The 21,477-nt window shown below is 61.9% G+C and overlaps 1 protein-coding gene across 1 annotated transcript in view; it reads right to left on the bottom strand.

The window, feature by feature from the left end:
- The window catches only part of ARID3A (AT-rich interaction domain 3A), a 29,400-nt gene extending 17,282 nt beyond the window's left edge, over positions 1 to 12,118 (bottom strand). Inside the window, exons 1-2 of the mRNA XM_065875207.1 lie at positions 11,730 to 12,118; positions 10,429 to 10,741 (exon numbers count right to left, since the gene is read on the bottom strand). Coding sequence (XP_065731279.1) covers positions 10,429 to 10,741; positions 11,730 to 12,118 — 702 coding nt within the window. The remainder of the gene's footprint in view (positions 1 to 10,428; positions 10,742 to 11,729) is intronic.
- Positions 12,119 to 21,477: the final 9,359 nt, after the last annotated feature.

The following is a 21,477-nucleotide window of genomic DNA, read 5'->3' on the forward strand; positions in this document are numbered from 1 at the left end:
CCTGGGAGCCCCCACCCACAGGCCTGGCTCTGAGCAGACTGCTTGCTATCTGCATGGGAGCCCATTTCACAGACGGGGAAACCGAGGAGCTGAGAGAAGGCTGCAGAGCTGGACTCGAACCCAGTACTGAGCCCCTTGGTGCCTCTGGACCACCTCAGAGCCTCGTGGGGCTGGGGGTGGGACCCTGCCCGAGACCGCCTGGCACTCAGGGGGCACCGGGCAAATGCTTTGGAGTCAGACAGCCAAAAATCCAGAATCTTCTCCCTCTTCACTCCCTCCCTCCCTCCCTCCCGCCAGCAATTACGAACCCGACGTTCCATGCTGCTCTCAGGGCATTTCGTTTGGGGGTTCCAGGCCCCCAAAACCCAGGGACGATTGTCTAGCTGCCACTTAGCCGCTGGCTCAGGGTTCTGAGCCCTGCAACCAGGGCCTGGCGCCCGGGGATTAAAACTCCTACCATGGGGTTTCTTCTGAAAGGAAGCAGCCCCGTTTCCCTGCAGAAGAGCCGCCGGCAGCCGGGAAAGCACCAGAAGGGACTCTCCTAGCGGTCCGGCTGTTCAGGAAGATCCACCTGCCCAGGGAGCGAGGGCCCCGTCACTCCCAGCCCGGGTTCGCGGAATGGAAGTGCAGTAGCATAAGAGAGCAGATTGCTGCCCCTCCCTGGCTGTGCTGACCGGGTCCCCACCGCCCCCGGGCCTCCCCCAGACAGCACAGGAAGGAAGGGGGGTGCTTCCCGCCTCCCGCCCAGAAGTCAAGAGGAAGGGGCCCTGGACGGCTCAGGGCTGGGGGTTCCCGCCCGGCACACCTGCAGGAGCCTCTGCCAGACTCCAGGCCGACGGGAAAACAGAACCTGCCCGCGGAGGCCAGCGGGCTCAGGTTGCCAACAAACCTACCCGCTGACCGCAAGAGGGGGACTCTGCTCCTGGAACATCCCACCTCCCAGGGAGCAGCTCCTGCAGTGAATGAGGAGGACAGATGAGACCCACGCTGGGCAGCCGGGGGCCGAGCTGGTGCCCACCACGCCCGCTCTCCTCCACCAGGACCCTCGGTGACCGGTAACCAACAATGATGACAACAGAACACCAGCTCAGACACTGCCCGTTTTCCAGACGGGGAAATGGTGCCCAGAAGGAGGGTGTCAAGAGCAGCTGCCACCTGCACCCCAGCTTGGCTGGGCTCCCCCCAGATGGCAGTGGCATCGAAGAAAAGAATAACCCTCAGGAACTCCCTGGTGGTCCAGTGGTTAGGAACCTGCACTTTCACTGCAAAGGATGCGGGTCCAATACCTGGTCAGGGAACTAAGATCCCGCAAGCTGCGCCCCAGAGGTGCCCTCAGGCCCCACTTCTCATCCAAGAACTGGGCACCCTGTTGGTGGATGCATGCGCCAGCTAGAGGACACAAGGAGGGGCCGGGCGGGCCGTCGGCCGGGCAGGGTGCCAGCTGAGGCAGGGGCAGCCAGGCCCACGCACGCCGTCCACTGGGCACTCACGGGAAAAGGGCAGATGGGAGTAATTACAGGGTGACGGGGGCAGGTGGGCAGATGAGGGTGGAGATCGGAAAGAAGAGAGGAAAAGGACAGAGGGTCCGTCTGTCCCCGGCCAGGTTCCAGGCCCGGTTCCCCCATGCCAGGCAGGGTGGCCTGGGGGAGTCACACGAGTTCCAGCCTCCAGCAAGGCCCCAGGCCCGGCCAGAGCCCCATGGAACAACATAACGGGGCTCATCCTAAAAGGGGGGGATAAAGAGAAGAAGGAAGGGCTTCCCTGCTGGCGCAGCGCTCGCGAGTCCGCCTGCCGATGCAGGGGGCGTGGGTTCGTGCCCCGGTCCGGGAAGATCCCACATGCCGCGGAGCGGCTGGGCCCGTGAGCCATGGCCTCTGAGCCTGCGCGTCCGGAGCCTGTGCTCCGCAACGGGAGAGGCCACAACAGTGAGAGGCCCGCGTACCGCCAAAAAAAAAAAAAAAAAAAAAGAAGGAGCGGGCGGCCCACCCCGACCAGAGTTGGCAGCCCCTGGGGCTGGGGGCGACCCCCTGGGTAGGGGCCTCACAAGCCCGGAAGATCCACACTGGAAGCCATGGGGCGGTGGGCTGGGGGACGTAACCTAACAGGGCAGAGGCTGGGGTGGCCACGGGGACCCCCAGAGACCCCTCACGGGGCAGAAAGAGAATGTGACACAGCCCCAGGGCCCACGGCCACTCCAGCCTGGACAGAGATGCCCCACCTACCCCCAGGGACAGTAGCAGGAGTCACACCCCCGCCTTGAGAGAACCCCGGCCCCGCCCAGACAGACCACATGCCCCCCCCACCTGGACCTCTACGTGGCATGGACCCGGGTCTGCCCCATGGCTGCACACGGACCCTCCCAGCCCCGTTTGGACGCACGCTCCCACCCCGACACGTGGACCCTCAGCCCTGCCCAGACCCAGCAGGTCCCACCACCTGGCGTGGTCTCCAGGCGCATATGGACACACCCGTCCAGCCAGACTCAGACACACAAACACAGACACACCCTCGTCCGCTGGCTGGCTCTCAGATAATGGCCCCAGACGGCCCGCCCTCAGCCGCTGCACCCACCCGGCCCCCACTGCCACGTGGCCACAAGGGTGGCCACTTCTGTCTGCTTTGTTCACAGGTGCATACCTGGTGCCCAGAATGGGGCTGGTACACAGCAGGCGCTCCGTACGTGCCTGTGGAAGGCCCAGACTCAGACACACACGCACACGGGTGCCCAGCCCGGCCTTTGCGCCGTAAAGCAGTCCCATGACCCCGTGGACCACACGGTCAGGGTCCCCTAAGGAGGCTCCACGGCCGGGCAGGCTCCCTGAGAATCTGCCCGGCATTGCTGAGCCCCAAGGATTGGGGACCCAAAGCCCTCACTGGAGTTTGTATTCATTTCCTGGGGCGGCAACAGGCCGGGGGGCTTGGCACAGGGATTTTTTCTTACACGGCTCTGGAGCCCAGACATCCAGAATCCAGGTGAGGCAGGGCTGCGCTCCCTCCAGAGGCTCGGGGGAGGGTCCTCCCTTCCTTGTCCAGCTTCTGGGGGCCTCTGGGCTTGTGGCTGCATCACCCCAGTCTCTGCCGCCAAGGTCACACGGCCATTTTCTGTCTCTGTGTGTCTCTCCTCTTTTTCTAAGGGCACTGGTCACCCTCCTCCACTATGGCCTCATCTTAACTGCATCACACCTGCAAAGACCCTATTTCCAAGCAAGGTCCCCGTTCTGAGATTTTGGGCAGACGTGCCCATTCGTGCCCCCCGATAGGTTTCTTCCTGGAATTAGGGTTTCATCTGTTTCTTGCTCATTGTCTGGAAGGCGGGGGTGGCGGCAGGCGGTACTGACTCTGTGTCCGCCACACCCCTCGGCCCCACGAGACCCCCGCCGGCCCTGACGAGGGGCAAGGCTGCGTCCCGAGCTGGGGCCTTCAATAGGCAGATTGGTTACCGTTTAACCCCGTGACCCCCAATTGTCCTCTGGCCGAGCGCAACTGGGCGAGCAGAGGAGGGCGGGCCGGCCCCGCCCCCACGTGTGCCCACCCACAGCCCACAACCCCAGCTGCCCCCGGACCCTCCCGGAGCAGTGGATGGCGTCTGCAAACGGGGTCGCTGGGCCTTCCAGAGGGCCCAGGATGCCCCTCCAAGTCACCACAGGGGGTGCTGGCTCAAGATCAGAAGGCTCGGCGGGTTGAAAGGTCTTTGTCTCAGGTGGGGAAACTGAGGCACAGAGCAGGTGAGCCCTGCTCAGCACCCCCCGACTGCACCTCTGGATCAGACAGGGCGCACCCCTGTCCAAGATCACACAGCACGTGAGGGGAGGAAGGGATGTAACATGGCGGTGGGACCCCCTGCAGCCCCTGAGGCCCTGGTCACACCTCACGGCTCCCTGGGGCTGCGTCAGCAAGGCAGCTCGGGAAGCCACGCGGACGGGTGCGGGCAGCTGACCTGTGCCCAGGCCGCTGATTCAAGCCACTGACTGGGGCAACGTGACTTTCTGGCTAACGGTTAATGGGCCCCACCGCACGCTCAAGATTCCCGAGACACGGGGCCAGCGGGGCCGGCGGGGGGAGGGGGGACGCAAGGCTCACACACAGGCACACGTGCACACACACACACGTGTGTGCTTGCAGACCCACAAGCATACAGCCATGTGCACACAAAACAGCCACGGGAAAGGGTCACCTGTCATCCACCGTACAGACGTGTGGAACAGGCAAAGCCCTGGGATCGACACACTCGGATACACAAGCTCAGCCACCCAGACCCCAGGACACACTCACAACACATCCACACGTGCCAGGGCCAAGTCGTACGGGGGTGCACGCAGACGTACACAAACACTCCAGAAACGGGGACACACTAGCAGGCGCCTGAGGTGACAGATACACAAGACACTGCAGGTGGGTCCACGTGGCCCCAGACCATGTACACAGACACACGGGAGAGCCACGCCAGCAAACGCATGGTCACGGACACCACCGGGGGGTCTCAAGATGCCCCCAGAGCCCCGGCTCTGCAAACACAGACCCTGACACACACGGGGTCCCTCGAGACGGGAACCCCCAGCCCACAGGGACCCCACGCAGCCACCACGTCCCCACGCACACGCGCTCGCCCACGTCAGCGGGCTGGACCCCACGTGCACCCCACGCCCGCCGGGCACCACGTCCTCCGGCACCATGCGTGTCATTAGAAAGCGTGGGGAGGGGCCGGGCGCTTGGCAGTGGCCACCGGGGTGGGGAGCAGCAGTGGGCGTGGGGGGCCAGGCCACAGCGGCAGTGACCCCTCGGCAGTGACTGGGCAGCTGGGCGGCGGCGCCGGAGCCAGATAAGGCTCTTCCGGCTGAGTCAGTGTGGTTCCCAGGGCTGGCACGGGTGGGGGCACGGTGCCAGGGCTGCAGGCGGCATCCTCCCCACGCCCGCCACGGCCCATCTGGCTCCACGCCAGCAGCCGCAGTGGCTTTGATGAGGTGGGCGCTGTCCCAGGCGGGCAGGGCTGGGCTCCCGGGGGGTTTCCTGGCACCGGTCCCAGCCCCAGCACGGGCCCCAGGGACCCCGGTGCCCCAGGAAGACGCCCGGTGCCAGAGCTGGCCTGCAGGACCCATGGGCCTGGGCCCAGCCCACACTGCCCCAGGCAAACTGGCTCAATGTCATTGGGCTCAGAAGCCAGTGCCTGACCTCCAGCCTGTGTGCCCAGAACACACTCCACCAAAAAATTCTCCTCCTCCACCCTGGTCCCACAGGACCGGCTGTAGCGCTGGCCTCTTCCACTCCTGCCTGGACTGTGGAGCCCAGAAGGGTTCTCCCAGCGTCCCTCTCCCTCCCCCAGCACTAAACCATGCTAAGGCCCCCCTCTGAGCCCCCCTTTGCTTTGCCCTAATGTCTGCCCACCCCTACCCCTCCCACTTTATGTTCCAGCCACGCCGTTCCAAGATGCAGGCCCTAACCCTTCTCTCTCCCTCTGGCCAACTCTTACATGTCCTGCAAAGCCCCAGCTCCAAAGCCCATTCCTCTGGGCAGCCTTCCCTCTGGCTCAGCCCTGACTCTTCAGGGCTGAAGTACGTGTGTCCCTCTCCGGGCCCCCAGCCTCTGGGGGCTCCCAGGTAGGATGAAGAAACCATCTGCCACCTCTTCCCGGAGTCCCGCAATTCCTGTTCCCTAACCCCACCCCATTCAGCCCCAAGCAACCCTCACGCGCCCAGAGATGTCCACTGCAGTGTTGTTTACAACAGGGAAACAGGAAAACAGACCAGCGTGTTGGTGTCAGCTCCACAAGGGAACCCGCAACGGCTAAAAAGAACTCGGCTACTTGAAACACTCTGATGAAACAGACAGATGCAGGGTGAAAATGATGAGAAAAAACGAGAAAAGCAGTACGTCCAGCTCAGCGTTTGGCAGATCCTGGCAGACCCCCGAGAGACCACACTTCGATACCTTACGCGTCACATTTCTGTGTAAATGGACAGAGAAAGGCCTGGGAAAACCGTAGCTGCTGCCAGCTAGGTCACAGAGGGGGCTGGCAGGCCTCAGGCCTCACTGGAATCCTTCCCTTTTTATCCCCCACTGGAATGGTGTCAAGTGTCACTTCTGGCATCAAAAAAGGACTTTAAAAATGTATATACGTGTACCTTCCATAATTTAAAAAAATCGAAGTGAGGTGAAAGGAGCAGAAGAAAAAAAAAAACCCCCAAATGTGACCCCGGCCTCCTGCTGAGAATGCATCTGAGGGCCAGGGCTTCACCCCAAGTTGCTTGAACCCATTTCCGGGGCCACACACGCTGGGGTGGAGGAGGACACCCACGGGAATTCAACAGGCCCCAGGAGGCCCAGGGAGGGGAGAGAGGACAGGCGGGGTCCACAGCAAGGCCTCAGCAGCCCCGAGAGGTCTTTCCTGCCTGGGGGCCTGTGTGTCCAGGCACCGGGTCCTGACACCCTGCCGTTGGGCCCTGGACCAACTGCCTCCATTTCAGATGAGGAGGGCCACCCGGGCTCCCCCGAAACCTGCAGCCAGGGGGGCGTGCCCCCTGCCCCTCACCATCTGTCCACTCCTCCAGTACACCCTGGGGCCGAATCCCAGCTCTGACACCTCCCCCGTGTGACCGTGGGCAAAGCTGCCTGACGGCTCTGTGCCTCAGCTTCCACAACTGTACGATGGGGCAAACGCAGCGCCCCCCGCCTCACCACGAAACGAAGGTACACGAGACACACGCGAGACGCTCCACCTGCCGCCTGCGCACAGTTGCGCGACAGATACCGTTTAGAACTGTCATCTCTATACCTCTGAGCTCCTTTACAAGTCGTGGGGAGCAGACACGACCTTGGAGAGGAGGGAAAATAACGATCCCGACCTTTAATGCAAATCGGAACCACAGTGAGATTGCACGCCACCCCACCAGGACGGCTGGAACCAAAGTCCTAACCACAAGCGTCGGAGAGGACGTGGAGAAACTGGAACCTTCGTGTGGCTGGCGGGGATGCAAAATGGAGCGGCCACCGTCAACAGCAGCTCCACAGAGTTACCACATGACGCAGCACCTCCACTCCTAGGTACGTGCCCGTGAGAACTGAAAGCACGCGTTCACGCACAAACTTGTACACGCACGTTCATAGCAGCCAAAGGGAGAAACGACCCAGCGTCCGTGGCTGGAAGAATGGGTAAATAAAGTCCAGGATATATGTGCGTAGAATGGAATATCACTCAGCCACAAAGAGGGGTGAAGCCCTGACACTCCCACTACGTGGACGGACCCCCAGAACACGATGCTCAGGGAGAGAAGCCAGACACAGAAGGACACACAGGGTGTGATTCCACGGATGGGAAACGTCCAGTACAGGTAGATCCACAGAGTCAGAGAGTGGGTTCCTGTTTGTCAGGGGCTAGAAAAGGGGGTGGGGGTAAGAGCTAAAGGGTACATTTTAAAAGGTTTATTTTTGAGGTGACGAAAATGTTCTAAAATTGCACAACCCCGTGAATGTACGAAAACCCACCAAATTGCGCTTTCGATAGCTGAATTATGTGCTAGGTGAATCTTAAGTCAATAAAACTGTTAATAAAACCCCCAGCGTTTGAATCATTGAAACTAAAGGTTCAAATCCTTAAGTGGCTGAAGATCTCCAGTTAAGACTCTGCTTGCTTAAAATCCCACGATGGCACAGCCCTGCTGGTAACAGGAAACCACCAGGATTTCACCAGGGTGCCATACCTGGTGGCAGCAGGCTGAGCTCCTATTCGCTCCCCATGACACATTACGATCCCAGCCAGTGCTGGCCTCCATCAGCTTGAGTCCCTGGGGCCCCACGGCAGCGAGGTTCCAGGCTTTCAAGGAAAGATTCCGTGGCCCTGAGCCCGCTGCTCCCGGCCCCTCCCCAGCCTGGCTGCCCCCCAGACCCTGTAGCCGGCGGCAGAATTTCACGGCTGTCGAGGGTTTTCGGGCGGAAGTCAGGCCTAGGCCCTGCCAAGACCGGGGAGGAAGAGGCAGTGATGGTGCCAAGCAGGCGGCCGGCCGGCCCGGCTGCCACGTGCCAGGAAGGGGGTGGGGCAGGCGCCAGAGTCAACACAGCCCCCGACATCTGCTGGGCTGGCTGAGCCCAGGCCACTGTTGACACTGGCCGCACAGATGCCTGGCCAGCTGGGCGGGAGGGCAGTGCTGGCAGCCGGACCTGGCACAAACAGGCAGGCGCAGGATCCTGGCGCTGCAGGGCAGCCCCCCGCCTGCCCACAACTTCCCTTAACCCCCACCGTCTTGGAATCCAATTCCATCCTCCGCAGGGCCCAGCCGGGCGGCGGTGTCTGGCCTCCACACACAAGCCAAGCTGCATCCAACCCGGGGCCTTTGCACGGGCTGTTTCCTCTGCCTGCCGCACCACCATCCCTCAGTGTGAGGGCCCAGCTCCTTCTCCGACCGGACTTGGAGCAAGTGTCACATCCCGAGAGACCTCCCCACGTCCTCAGCTGGATGCCAGGTCACGTTTCCTCACCCCTTCCTCCCCGTTTGTTTACGAACCTTCTCTGAGTCCAGCAGGGGAGCTGTGTATCCAGTAGGGGCTCCGTAAGCGTGAGACTGACTGTGTGACCTGGGTTCCCTGGGCCCCTTGGGCCTCAGTATCCCCAACCGTGCCCTGACCCTGGGAGTCCTCGAGACATCATCATTGTGTCCAAAGACCAGCGGGACAATGGCCCCTGGAAGCCCTTTGTTCCTGATGGGCCGAGGGGGCTTTGCGGCCAGGACACCTGATCCCTGGACTCCGCCTGGCCTGGCCACCCAAGCCCCGTCTCCCGCCAGTGTTGGGCCACGCAGCAGAAGCTGCTGGGCGGGGCTGGGGCTACCTGCCGACCCCCAACCCCACAGGGGCTGCGGCCTTGTCCCTTCCTCCGGCCTGGCCGTGACCCTGTGAGGCGGGGGGTGGGAGGTGTCTGGCTCTGGTCCCCAGCCTGGGGCTTCCTGATGGTTGGACTCAGGGCAGATGGCAAATACTCGGCGAGTCCATAAATATAACTCGCCCATGAGGTTCCCGTTTGTGTTATTTTGACACCAGCAGACGTCAACAGCTCGGTTCTGGGAAACCCGTCCCCCACCCCCAATGCCTCGCCCCTGTTTTCTTATCTGCAGAACTAGACAGACAGCAACCCAGCCACAAGCAGCTCCTCAAGAAGAGGAGGGAAACTGAGGCAGGGAGCAGGGTGAGGGGGGGGACCCCTTATCCCAGGCACTGGCTCCGGCTGGGGTCCACACGCAGAGGAAAAGCCTTCAGGCGGGAGGGGGCAGCCGGGGCCACGCGTGGGGAGCGGCCAGCCACGCCCTAAGGAGATGACGTCTGCTGGCTGTCATCCCACCCCTTGGCACTGCCGCCCGCGTGCCAGGACCCAGCCGGAAGCCAGGCAGCCCCACCCATCCCGAGATGCCTGGGCAGGGGATTAACCTTCCTGCCCATTCCTCAGGCTGGCCTCCTGCCTCGGCGCCGCTGCCCTGGCCGTGCCCACCCCGCGGGCACTGTCCCCGTCTGCCTTTATACCTGCCCCGTCACTCCCGTCACAGCCCCCAGCTTGTTCCTCTCACACTGTGTGTCCAGTTTCCAGTTCTGTACTTTATCTGAGCTTTCTGAGGGTTGACGGGATCCCAGCGCCCTTTTCCCACACGGCGGCTGGGCCTCACGATCCTTCCAGGAGGGTCCCACTGCCCATCCTGGAAGCCAGCACGGGGGGAGGGTGCCCCAAGGCCATACACGGCCTCCTCCCGGCTCCCATGTGCCTGGCGCGTCCGTAGCCTCAGATGAGGCTCAGGCGCTGGGCCTGGGAAGCTAGGTCCCCACCGTCCACTCTCGGAGGTCGGGGCAGGGCCCAGCTGGCCTCAGGCTGGAATGCAAGCCCAGCCGGCCGCCCCGGCCGCCATCTGGTTTCCATCTGCCCAGCCCAGCGAGGCCCAACTTCAAAGGATCCCCCGCCCGGCCACTTCCTCTGCCCTGGCCGCCCGCAGGGAAGGCACCAGGACGGCCCGCTTCCTCCCCACCCCTCTGGAGCCCCCAGGAGCTGCTCGGCCATCCACACCGACACGGCCACCCCCTGCTCGCCCCCCTCTCCACAGCCACAGGCTCAACAGACCAGACTCGACGCCACGGACGAGGCCTCTGGCCCTGCGCCCCTGAGCCCCCGCCCCTGCCCGCCTGCCAGCCACACCCATGAGCCCCACGGAGCCTCGTCCAGGCGCGTGGCCTTTCCCAGGGCCGGTCCCTCTGCTCAGAACCCCTCCTCGCTCTATCTCTCTGCTTGTCCTCTGGTGCAGATGGAGCCCCCTGAACTTCCCTCTCGTGTCCCCACATGCACGCGTTTACCGGCCAGCCCGTCCCACCCACGTACACGACCCCACACGTGGCTTCCACAAGAACACCTGACGCCCTGGCAGCGACTGCCCACAGCCCCTGTTAGGACGCGAGGCCCACCTGCTTGAACTGCTCCTCGTACGTCCAGTCCCCGTGGTCCGGCGGCTGCAGCTGTGGCACTGCGTGGGCAGCCCCTCCGGGGAGGGCCGGGCCAGCCCCCGGGCGCTCCTGGCCGCCCAGAGCCCGGGGCCCGCCATCGCCGCGGTACGCCTGCAGCGGCTGGGACTTGCGGGGGAACAGGGCTGCGGGGCCCGGGCCGGCGGAGCTGGGGGGCCCGAGCCCCACCTCGTCCTCGTAGTCCTCGTCCTCGTCCTCATCCTCGTCTCCCAGATCCTCCTCCAGCTCTTCCTCTTCCTCCTCCCACTTCGGCTTCCTGGGGCAGACACGGGGCGCGGGTCAGGGGAGAGGGCGAGGCCCGTGCCGCCTCCTGCCTCGTTTTCCCTGTCTGGACGTGGGTGAGCAGCCCCACGTGCTCTGGCTGTGGAGAGCGCCCGTGAGGAGGCCAGCTCAGGCCGTGGGCCTTACTCTCCTTGTCCCCAGTCAGCTCAGAGCAACTAGAGGTGCCCCTTGGGCATAAACCCCAGCCCCTGCCCACCTGCTAACCCCGTCTCCCCTCCCGTCCCCTCCGTCGCACAGGCTTCCTTGCTGGGCCTTGAAAATACCAACCCAGTTCCTGCCTCGGGGCCTTTGCTGAGGCTGTTTCCTCTGCCAGGCATGCTGTTCCCCGCTCCCCCTTGCCCTTCCCAGAGGCTGTCACCTCCTCAGGAAGACCTCCACCCACCACTGCCTGAAGTTGACCCCGGCCCCAGCCACCCCCCTCCCCAAGATGCCTGCTTTATTTTTTTGGCGCCTCCGATCACAGCCTGCAATCGCCCTGCTGCTTTGCTCGTTAAACGTCTTCTCAGAAGGATCCCACTGGGGTTTTGCCAACGCCCCGCTCAGGGCCTGCGTCAGACCCCGGGGAGGCACATCCGGGGGCAAATGGTTGCACCCGGGCTACGGCCTCTATCATCTGTCCCCGCCACTAAATCTAGTACAGCCTCGCCAGGCGATGGGGGCCATGGGCCACGTGTGAGTAGCTCCATTTAAATTAAGGTGAAATAAAGCTACATAAGGAGATCCCAGCCGCAGTGGCCACACTTTTAAGTATTTGTCAGCCTTCTGAGACGGGTGGCCCCGATCCTGGGTGGTGCAGGTGGAGAAATGTCCACCGTCCCCCGGGGAAGTTCTAAAGAACGGTACGTCCTGGGTGGACAGCAGGACGGGGGTTTTGTCCTCCCTCTATGGCTGTGTCCCCAGGGCTGAGAGCCGCCGGCACGTGGCAAGTGCTCGGCGTGGGGGGTCCACACACCCCAACTCACAGGTCATCGTCGGAGCCCTCGAAGTGGCCGTCACCTTCGGGGAGGCCGGCCGCCTCCCTGCCTCGGCCGGGTGCGGGGGGAGAGCCTGGTGCCCCCTCTGGGGCCACGTCCTCGTCCTCTGAGCCGGGGGGCCCATCCTCGGAGCTGCCGGGGCTGGGCGTGTGGCCGAGGCCGGCGGCGGCAGCTCGCATGGCGGCCAGCGCGGCCATCTGCGCCCGCTGCATCCGGGCGCTCTCAGGGTCCCTGTCCTCGTCCGGGGCGGCCCTGGCACGGGCCGGGGGGCCAGCCGCAGGCTCGGGGGGTGGCGGCGGCGGCTGCCGGGCCTCCAGCTCCTGGCGTGCCCGCTGCTGCCGCTGCAGGAGCGTCTCCATCACGGCCTGCAGCTTCATGGCCCTGCGGGCCGGGCCGCCCCGGGCACCAGGGCGGGGCGGCGGCGGCGGGGGCGGCCCCTGGGGGGAGGGGGCCCGGCCGCACTGCAGTGTGGGGGCCGCGGGGGAGCCGGGGCAGTGCAGGGTGGCGGGGGGCAGGGGCGGGGGCCGCCGGGCTCAGGCTCAGGGCTGGCGGGGCATGCCAGCAGCAGGCGGGCGACGCCTCCTTCTCACACCGGGAACTGGGGGGCGGCGGCTGGCGGGTGGCTCATTCACGTGTCAGCAGAAACCTGGAGGGGACAGGAGAGACCGTCAGACCACACCTGGGCTCCTCCCCACTCAGGTCAGACCTCAGAGGCCTCTGGTAAAATTGTTCCCATCCACGCCCATCAGTGTGCAAACCTGGGGGCCTCCCTGGAGGTGGAGGAGCACGTTCGTCCCATCTGCCCCCACTCTGTCCACCCTCCAGAGGGCTGGGAAGCAGGGGCACCCCGCACTGGACCTCCGAGGGCCTCGAGTCAGCCCCCACCCGTCTGCGCCACAGAGAAACACTTAGCGGACGACAGCACCCCAGGGAAAGACTCGGATTATAGCTTCATAAACAGAAACAGGGGGACAGGGCATTTCTGGCTTCTGATTGGCTACAGCCAGCTACCGGGCACCAGAGTTCTGGGTTCCGGTTCTGAGTTCTAGGTGCTGCTCACGGCCCAGGGGGCTCCGGGCATCTCACGGGCACGATGGCCGACCCAGATTGAGCACCTGCCGTATACAGGCTAAAGCTTCCCCACTCACGTTCTCACCCCACTCCTAAACCTCAGTCTCTCTAGGCCTCAGTTTCCCCATCCGCAAAATGGTGCCCGAATGGCACCCACCTCGCTTCGCCCAAGCAGGGATGAAGCGAGTGTGTGATGGTAAAGGCGGGAGCACAGCAGGCACTCACTGGACTTAGGGAAGGAGGCTGGATGGTCCCCATTTTACAGATGGGGAAAACTGAGACTCGGAGCTGCCCCGCTGGAGGACACACAGCAGGTTCCAGGCAAGGCTGGGAGTTGAACCCAGGTCTGGGTGACGTCAGAGCCTCCCACGCGGCCCCCATGTGCCTTCTGCAGGGAGTTCCCCTGCCCTTTGGGACCCCAAGTGGGGCCAAGGTCCCAGAAGGCAATGCGCTCTGCCCCCAGCCCAGGGTCCCTTCGGACCACTGCCAACCTACCTTACCAGGGCCTCAGGTGGGCTCTGGGTACAGATGTCCCAGAGCCCGGCACAGCTGGGCACCACCAAGGACAGGAAGATGCAGGTCCCACCCCAGCCCCACTCACCCAAGCCCAGGCCACACCCCCACCCGCCCAGGCCGCCAATAAAACAGACTAGGCAGAACCCAACAGGCCCGGCAGTGACACCCCAGATGGTACATCACAGGAACACAGGAGGGTCCAGGAGCCACTCCAACCAACAAATGAATCCCCAAAGGCTCCTGAGCAGCTCCTGGGGCAAAGGGGGCCCCCACACAGGACGGCCCAGCGGCCAGAGGCTCCTGGTAGCGGGCGGACACTGGGTCACCAGGCTGGCCGCCCTTCCGGCCCTTCCTGTGACCTGGTAAGAGAAGCCTGACGACCGCCACCCCCCCCCAGGGGAGTGTTGCAGTGTAGACCCTCCCAGCCTCCCCAGTCATGGGAGGGGCCCTTTCCCCAGTGCTGGGTCTTCCAGCAGGATGGGTGAAAGGGCAGTGGGAGGGGGGCAGGTGGGGGGTCCCCGTGGGAAAGTAGGGAGGGACCTGTCCCCCAAGGGCCTCAGTATCTAGCAGGGGCGGGGGTCCCAGGGCACAAAGACCCTCTCAGAGGCCATAGTGCTGGAGAATGACCAGCACAGCCTGTCCTTAGAGGCAGCAGGACAGCACCCAGCCCCCAACCCCCGGGGACAGGCGGTCACCCCCCACACACACCAGCCCCAAGAAGTGCTGAGGGGACACTTCTCACCCAGTGTCTAGTCTGGTCTGCTGCCCCTCCCCCACCTTTGACAACTTCAAGACGAGCTCCCCCCTCCCCACGGAAACGCTCTGGGCAACGCCCCCCCTCTTTGGGGGGCAGAAGGAAGAGGCCAGAGGAAGCCACGCCCCCTCAAGCCACCCCCCCCCCCCCCCACACACACACACAGGCCTGCTAGGTTTAATGACCCTTCCGGGTCCACGGATGGGGGAGGGGAGCAGGGCAGGCCACCACGTTGGGGCTGGTGGAGGGGGCAGGTGGGAACCCCGGAGCCCCCGTGGGCTCTAGCCTGGGCACCCCCCCCATGGCCGCCATTAACCCTAAGCTGGTGACGCCCACCCCCTCCAGACCCCTCCCCCCCAAGAGCCCTTTGTCCTCAGGCCCTACCCCCACTTTATGACAACCCTAGGGGAGAGGCATTCCCTGGCAGGGACCGGGCGGGGATGGGGGGGTGCTGGGTGGCCCTTGGGACCTGGATGGGGGGGCAGGGAGGGATCTGGGGCCACACCCTCCCCCCCCATGCCTCCCGGAGAGAGAGGTCACCCGCTCGGCCCAGGGCTTGCAAAACACGGTTATTTAAAGAGTTGTGCAAGGCTGGGGCCCACGGGTGGCGAAAGGGGGCCCTCACTTCACGAAGGGAAGAGGAGGGGGAGGGCGGGGCAGAAAGCTGGGGAGGGGGCTAGGAGAGTCCGGAGGGGGCGGCCCGGAGGAAGTGAGAAAAGAAACACTGAAAAGGGAGAAGAAATAAGACGACAGAAACCCCAGTCCGATTTCAAAGGCTTCTTGGAAAGCGGCCGATTTGCATGGTGGGGGGGCAACCCCTCCGGGCCGGGCGACTGAAAACGGAAGATTATTGACAAACCGGCCGCCCGGGGTCCGCGGAACGTTGGAATTGACCAACGCGCGCTCCCCGAGCTTCCTGCGCACGCTTTTGTGTCGGGGGGGAGGGCACTGAACGGGGCACGGGGCGCTTTTCCCGGGGATCCCCACCAGAGAGTCAGGGCCCAGGCAGAGCCCACCCCGGCCGCGGGCCCCGTGGTGTGCCCTCCAGGGGCCCCTTTCTGCCCCAGAGCTGACGCTTTATAAATAAACCATCCAGGCTGGGGAGGGTCGCCAGGGAACTGCCCTCCCCACCCGGCGCTCCCACTCTCCTCGGGGCTCCCGAATAAAACACCGATTCCAACGGGAGTAGATGAAACAACCCCGACCACAGCCCCCCGCGCGCGCATAGAGACCACTTCCTTCCGCTGGGAGGGGGCGCACACGCTCGCGACCCCCGGTCACCCCCGCGCCCGCCCCCGTACAATATGGCAGGGGGTGAGATCTCCAAGGGAGTCGCAGAGAAAACCACACCAACTCCGACCCACTGGGATCGGCTTTCCGGCCCTGGACCCCCACCCACGTCCCTGACCAACTTTGGGGAGCCCCCTCATTGGCTTCCAGGGCGCGCGGCGCCCACCCGGGACAGAACGCGCGATTTAAAAGTCCGGCCCACCCCTGCCCCAGCCTCACCGCGCGGGGCCCGCTCGGGGGGCGCAGGGCCCACTCGGGGGGCACATGCCCCACGCCTGGCGTCTGGCCCTGCCCCGGCCGCGCCTGGCCTCCGGCCCGGGCCGCGAGCTGCGCGCTGTTGGCTCCCGGCCACCGCCGGGTTTGTGCCGCGCGCCGACTCACCGAGTCTCCAGCCGAGTCCGCGTCTACACCCCCCACCGACCCGATTGGTAAAAGTCTCCCCGCGCGCGGCCTCCCCCGCCCCTTCCCTCCCCCCCCCCCCACCGGCGCGCTCACCGCCCCGCAGACAAATCACCGGGTGACAAATCGCTCTCAGATGCAAATACCTCGCCGGTGATTCAGCGCCGCGGCTCGGGACGCGGGGAGGGGTCTCGTGAGGCCCCCTCCGCCTTCCCGGACGCCCCCTCGCCCTCCGCGCTTCGTCCGACGACGCTCGACTAGCACAGGGGTGCTGGGGAAGGGGAGAGAGTGGACGGAAATTTTCACGTCGCGGCCCCTTTAAATGATAATAAATAATAAAAGGGAAGGGGAACAGGGACGCGGTATACCCCGCCCCCTATCTAGGGACAGTGGGCAAAGTGCGCGCCGCGGGCCCGAGCGTACATGATGCCGAGGGCGCAGGCGGGGCTGGGAGCGCCCCAGGGGGAGAGGGAGGGGAGGAGGTTGGGGCTCTGTCTGGATGGGATTTGGGGACGCTAGCCTGGTCCGGGACCCCCCCCCCCTTCACCATCTTACCGAGCGCCTAGGATAGACCTACCGGGCTCAGAGTTTCACTCCCGCCCCTTACACTAAGGAACTCAAGACTTCACCCCCCTAGAGTGGTGCCTCGGTTTCCAAGTCTGTAAAATGGGGATTAGAGACTTGATAAAGGAAGGAGGGAGCTGCGGCGACGGGAAAAGAGAGCGGGGCGGGGTCGGAGGAAGGGAGCGAGGGCCCTGCGGTGGGGGCGCTACACGGTGGGGAGGGGTCTGGGAGAGGGCGGGGCTGCCAGGCGCGGGGGCACCGCATTGTCAAAGGCGTGGGGGTGGGGAAGGGCGTCCAAGATACCTAGGAGGGCTCCTCGCGAAATCCTGTTGACCCCTACCCTCCCACCCCCACCTGAGGTTCCCATCACCTCTTGGTGACTACCCAAACCTTCTAGGAGGAGAGACAAGATTATCTTCTTGGTAATAATAGTTCAACAACAATTTCCACATTTAGAGCGCTCGGTTGTGCGGCCAGGTGCCCAAGGCATGAGGGTCACATTTTTGTGTAGCAGAGACTCTTAATGTCCCCATTTCAGAGAGCGGGAAACTGAGGCCCAGAGTCGGTTGGGGGAGGTGGGCTTGGGGTTGTGGACTCAGGTGGGAGGTGGGAGCCCCTGAGGCCACGCCTGCGAGCTAATCGCAGGGGCCCAGGCTCCAGCTCAGATAAGAGCCAAGTGGGAGCATTGGAGGGCCGGCGGGGGCCACCCAGAGGGCCCTCACAGGGAGGGGCCAGAGTCCCTGATCTTTAGGGGGGGGTTGTGTGCAGCCCCCCCCCCCACACACACACACACAACGCACAGCATTGCCATCTTCTGTGGGTAGTCCCCCTCTGGACATCACCCACCCCCATCCGCTCTCTGGGGAATTCCCAAGCCCAAGGGGATGGTGCAAGGGAGCCACCCCCCAGCCCAGGGCCAGAGTTCTGCCTGCCCCTTTCATTTACCCAGCCTTCCAGCCCCTGGGGCTGCCCTTAGCCTAATGACAGCAGGTGGCAGGGAGGCCTCTACCTTGAGGCTATTAAACTGCCAACGCCAGCTGCCTGCCCCGCCCCTGCCACCAGAGGGGCAACAACTGCCCTGCCCGAGGAGGGGGGAGAGTTTGGAGACCCAGGTGAGCTGGAAGAGGGAAGCCACCCTTTAAGGGCCAGGCCCCAGATCAGTTCCAATGTGCAGGAAAGCCCCCTCTCCACCAAAGAGCCAAACCTCAGAATGCATCCCCTCCCCCACCCCAGGCATGTGCATGGGCCTCCCTGTGTCTCAGTTTCCCCCTCTCTAAAATGGGCCAATTTAAATTTATTCCTCCTACAGTGGTTTTGAGGATGACATTCCCCTCTGGTCAAAGGGAAGGGGGCAGGGAGGGGTCTCCCGAAGGGCAGGAAGTGTGCCACTCTGTCCCCCATTTCCCAGAGGGAAGTGACTGTCTCTAAGTAGCTGGGTGCAACTTCCCAGAGGTGCCTGGCCCGGAAGAGTGAGGAGCTGCAGGATTCCCAGCTGCCTCTAGTGAAGGGGGTCCTATTTTTAGCCCAGCAGGGAGCTGGGAATTGATACCAGATTTGCTGGCTCTACAAGGGACTGGCAGAAGGCCTGGGCTGCCCCTGGGTCCTGGCTGTGTGATTTTAGGTTAGTACAAACCCTGCTCTGGTCTCTGTTTCTCAAGCTGGGAAATGGGAATGCTGCGACCCCCAGCCTCTAAGGTTTCCTGGCCAGACCAGCTTGTGGGGGTCCTGTAAATACGAGCCTGATTCTCACTTAGCCCCTCAGACAGTCACTCCTCCTGCCCTCCATTCAGGCTGGGGGGTGCAGCATCTTTTTAAAAGTTCTGGGACTTCCCTGGTGGCGCAATGGTTAAGAATCCGACTGCCAATGCAGGGGACAGGGGTTCTATCCCTGGTCCGGGAAGATCCCACATGCCGCGGAGCAACTAAGCCCGTGCGCCACAACTACTGAGCCTGTGCTCTAGAGCCCGTGAGCCACAACTACTGAGCCTGCGAGCCACAGCTACTGAAGCCCCCACACCTAGAACCCGTGCGCTCCACAACAAGAGAAGCTACCGCAATGAGAAGCCTGTGCACCGCAACGAAGAGTAGACCCCGCTCACCCCCGCCCGCCGCAACTAGAGGAAAAAAGCCTGCGCGCAGCAACGAAGACCCAAGGCAGCCATAAATAAATTAATTAATTAAATTAAATAAAAATTCGCCCAGATCACAAACTGCCCTCCTTCCCACATATATTCCCCGTGAAACATATTTCTGCCTCAGGGCCTTTGCCCTGGCCATTCCCCTGCCTGGACCACCCTTCCCCAGCTGTGCTTTTTCATTCAAACTGGAACCTCACATCACCTTGTTTTATCTTCACCCAGGCTCTTCTGTTCAAAACAGCTGCAGTTGTTTAACCTCCTTAGCCTTGATCACGGCTGGTTGCATCTCCAATCCCGAGGTTGGGCCGGACACATAAATGTTGGTTGAATGAATGAAGTCATGGGTCCCCTTCTGTCCTCCCTCACCCCATGGTATTTTTGGAGTCTGTCTACACAGAGGTGGAGGGCAAGTTAACTATTCACCATCTCAATCTCAAAAAAAAAAAAAGGAAAGAAAAAGAAAGACCTGAAGGGGATGCTGGGCCCAGCCCCAAATCCCAGAACGCCGACTGGCCTCCAGGTTGCCTTGTCCCTGTGAACCGGGGTCTATGAAAATGTAATTATAACTTCTTTTAAAGTAAGAAGAGAAAAGAGAGTATAATTATAAGGAATAGATAGTCATGAATCCAGCCTAAAGTAATCCGTCGTTATACCAACATAGCTGCAAAATAGAATTTTTAATATTTTTTCATAGAAGGGGCCCAGGAGACCCAGAACATTCATAGTGCGGCTCTGCTTGACCCATTTTGCAGCAGGGACACTTTGAACCGCTGGTCCAGGTTGTGATACGCATGAGCGACTGCCCCTAGGCCCTGGGGTCCCTCTGTGGGGTGGACCCAGCGAAGCCAGGACCATCCGCGGGGTTCGCGCGCCCCCTGCCGGGCACCTGTAGACTGCAGCCGGGGGGCGGGGCTTCCGCCGGAGGCCGCCAGGGGGCGCCGTCTCACCTGTAAACGAACTTCCCGGGTCGGACGGGGAAACGGAGGCCCGCCGAGCCCTTCCTGTGGCTCCTTAGAAATGTTCCGGGGTAGAGTTGCCGGACAAAATACAGGACTTGTAGTTACATTTGGATTTCCAATAAACAACAAATAACTTTAAATGTATCCCAAATAAATATTGCACAGGACCTAATGATACTAAAATGTTTTTCACTGTTTATCTGAAATTGAAATTAACACCTCTCCCGACCCGCCCGGACCCCCGGGGCTTATCCCCATGCTGTGGTTTCGGGTCCCAACCCCATCTCACCCCCTCCCAGTTTAGCTGCACCAGCTGTGTTCAGTTCACATTTCCTGGTCTCACCTCCTCCAGGAAGCCTTGCTGGAATCACTGCCACCAAGGTCAGGCTCACAGTTACTCACAAAGGGCACACATATCTCCTTTGTAACCGTTTTCACTGCTGTTATTTGCATCTCTCTAGGTAGTTCGCCACTCACCGGCCCCTTTGCTAGACAGGGGCTCTGTGTGGGTAGGGGTCAGAGGGTGCCTCGTACCTAGAGCCTGGCACGCAGAAGGCGCTCTGAAAACTGCCCAGCTGAACAGACTTGAGGATAAACCAAGGGTCTGCAGTTTTGGAACGATGCCTCTTCCTGGATGTCCCTTTAACTTCATTTTAAAAAAAAACTTTTTCGAGATCATTGTACATTTTTTAAAAATATTTATTTATTTATTTGGCTGAGCCGGGTCGTAGTTGCGGCACGCAGGATCTTTAGTTGCGGCATGCAAACTCTGAGCTGCGGTATGCATGTGGGATCTAGTTCCCTGGCCAGGGATGGAACCCGGACCCCCTGCATTGCGAGCGCGGAGTGTTAGCCACTGGACCACCAGGGAAGTCCCAAGGTCATTGTAGATTCTAATGCAGAGATATCTCTCTCATACATCTCACCAGGCTTCTCCCAACAGTGACATTTTATAAAACTGTAGTACCACATGGAGATCAGGATATTGGAATTGCTACATCCCACCCATGGATTCGTATTTCCCACTTTACTTGTACTCACGTGTGAGTTTTCTCTGAAATTCTATCAGCTGCGTGGGTTTGTGTCTCCACCACAGTCCAGGGGCAGAGTGGCTCTGTCGTAAGAGTCCCTCATGTTGCCCCTTTCCTGTCATCTCCTACCCTGTCCACCACTCATCTGCTCTCCGTTCCCATATTTTTGTCACCTCAGGGACGTTACAGATGGAATGGTACATCGTGTAACCTTCGGGGACTTCCTTCCTACACTCAGCGTCATTCCCAGAGATCCACCCCGGGTGTGTGTGTATCAACAGTGTGTTCACAACTCAGACCTGCTGAGTGGGCGTGGATGGACCACGGGTGCACCTGTCGAAGGATGTCTGGGTAATTTCCAGTTTGGGGCTATCACAAATAAAGCTGCTATGATCACATGAGTACACATTTTTGTGTGAACAGAAGTTTTCATTTCTCTGAGATAGGTGCACAAGAGTCCCTCTGGAACTGTGTTCGGTTGTTTTTGTTTTGTTTTGTTTTTTCGGCCGCACGGCTTGTGGGATCTTAGTTCCCCAACCAGGGATCAGACATGGGCCCTCAGCAGTGAAATCATGGAGTCCTAACCACTGGACCACCAGGAAATTCCCTGGTTTTTTTTGTTTGTTTGTTTGTTTGTTTGTTTGTTTCAAATTCCTTTTTCACAGGAAATCCTGCCACTCATTCCCTGAGTTGAGTTTTGGGGGATGAGGCGAGGAGAGGGAGGGAGGTGGGCAGGGCCTGTGGGCAAAGGGGAGATTTCACCCTCATGCCCGGCCTGGTACAGAGACCAGGAGTTGAAGACCAGAACAAGCGAGCTTCAGGCCAATGCCTATGTCAGAATGGAATGGCCTCCCCTTCTCACATAACATCTTTGCAAATTTGGGCTCTTTGGAGACCTAGGATGTCCCCACATAATTTGGAAGGACGGAGGCCCTCCAAGAGATGGGCAGTTGTCCTTCAGGATGACTAAGCCTGAGGCCTGCAGGGCCTCACCCTAACCCTCCCCCTGCCCAG

Source organism: Phocoena phocoena, chromosome 3, assembly GCF_963924675.1.
Source record: "Phocoena phocoena chromosome 3, mPhoPho1.1, whole genome shotgun sequence".
Taxonomy (NCBI): domain Eukaryota; kingdom Metazoa; phylum Chordata; class Mammalia; order Artiodactyla; family Phocoenidae; genus Phocoena; species Phocoena phocoena.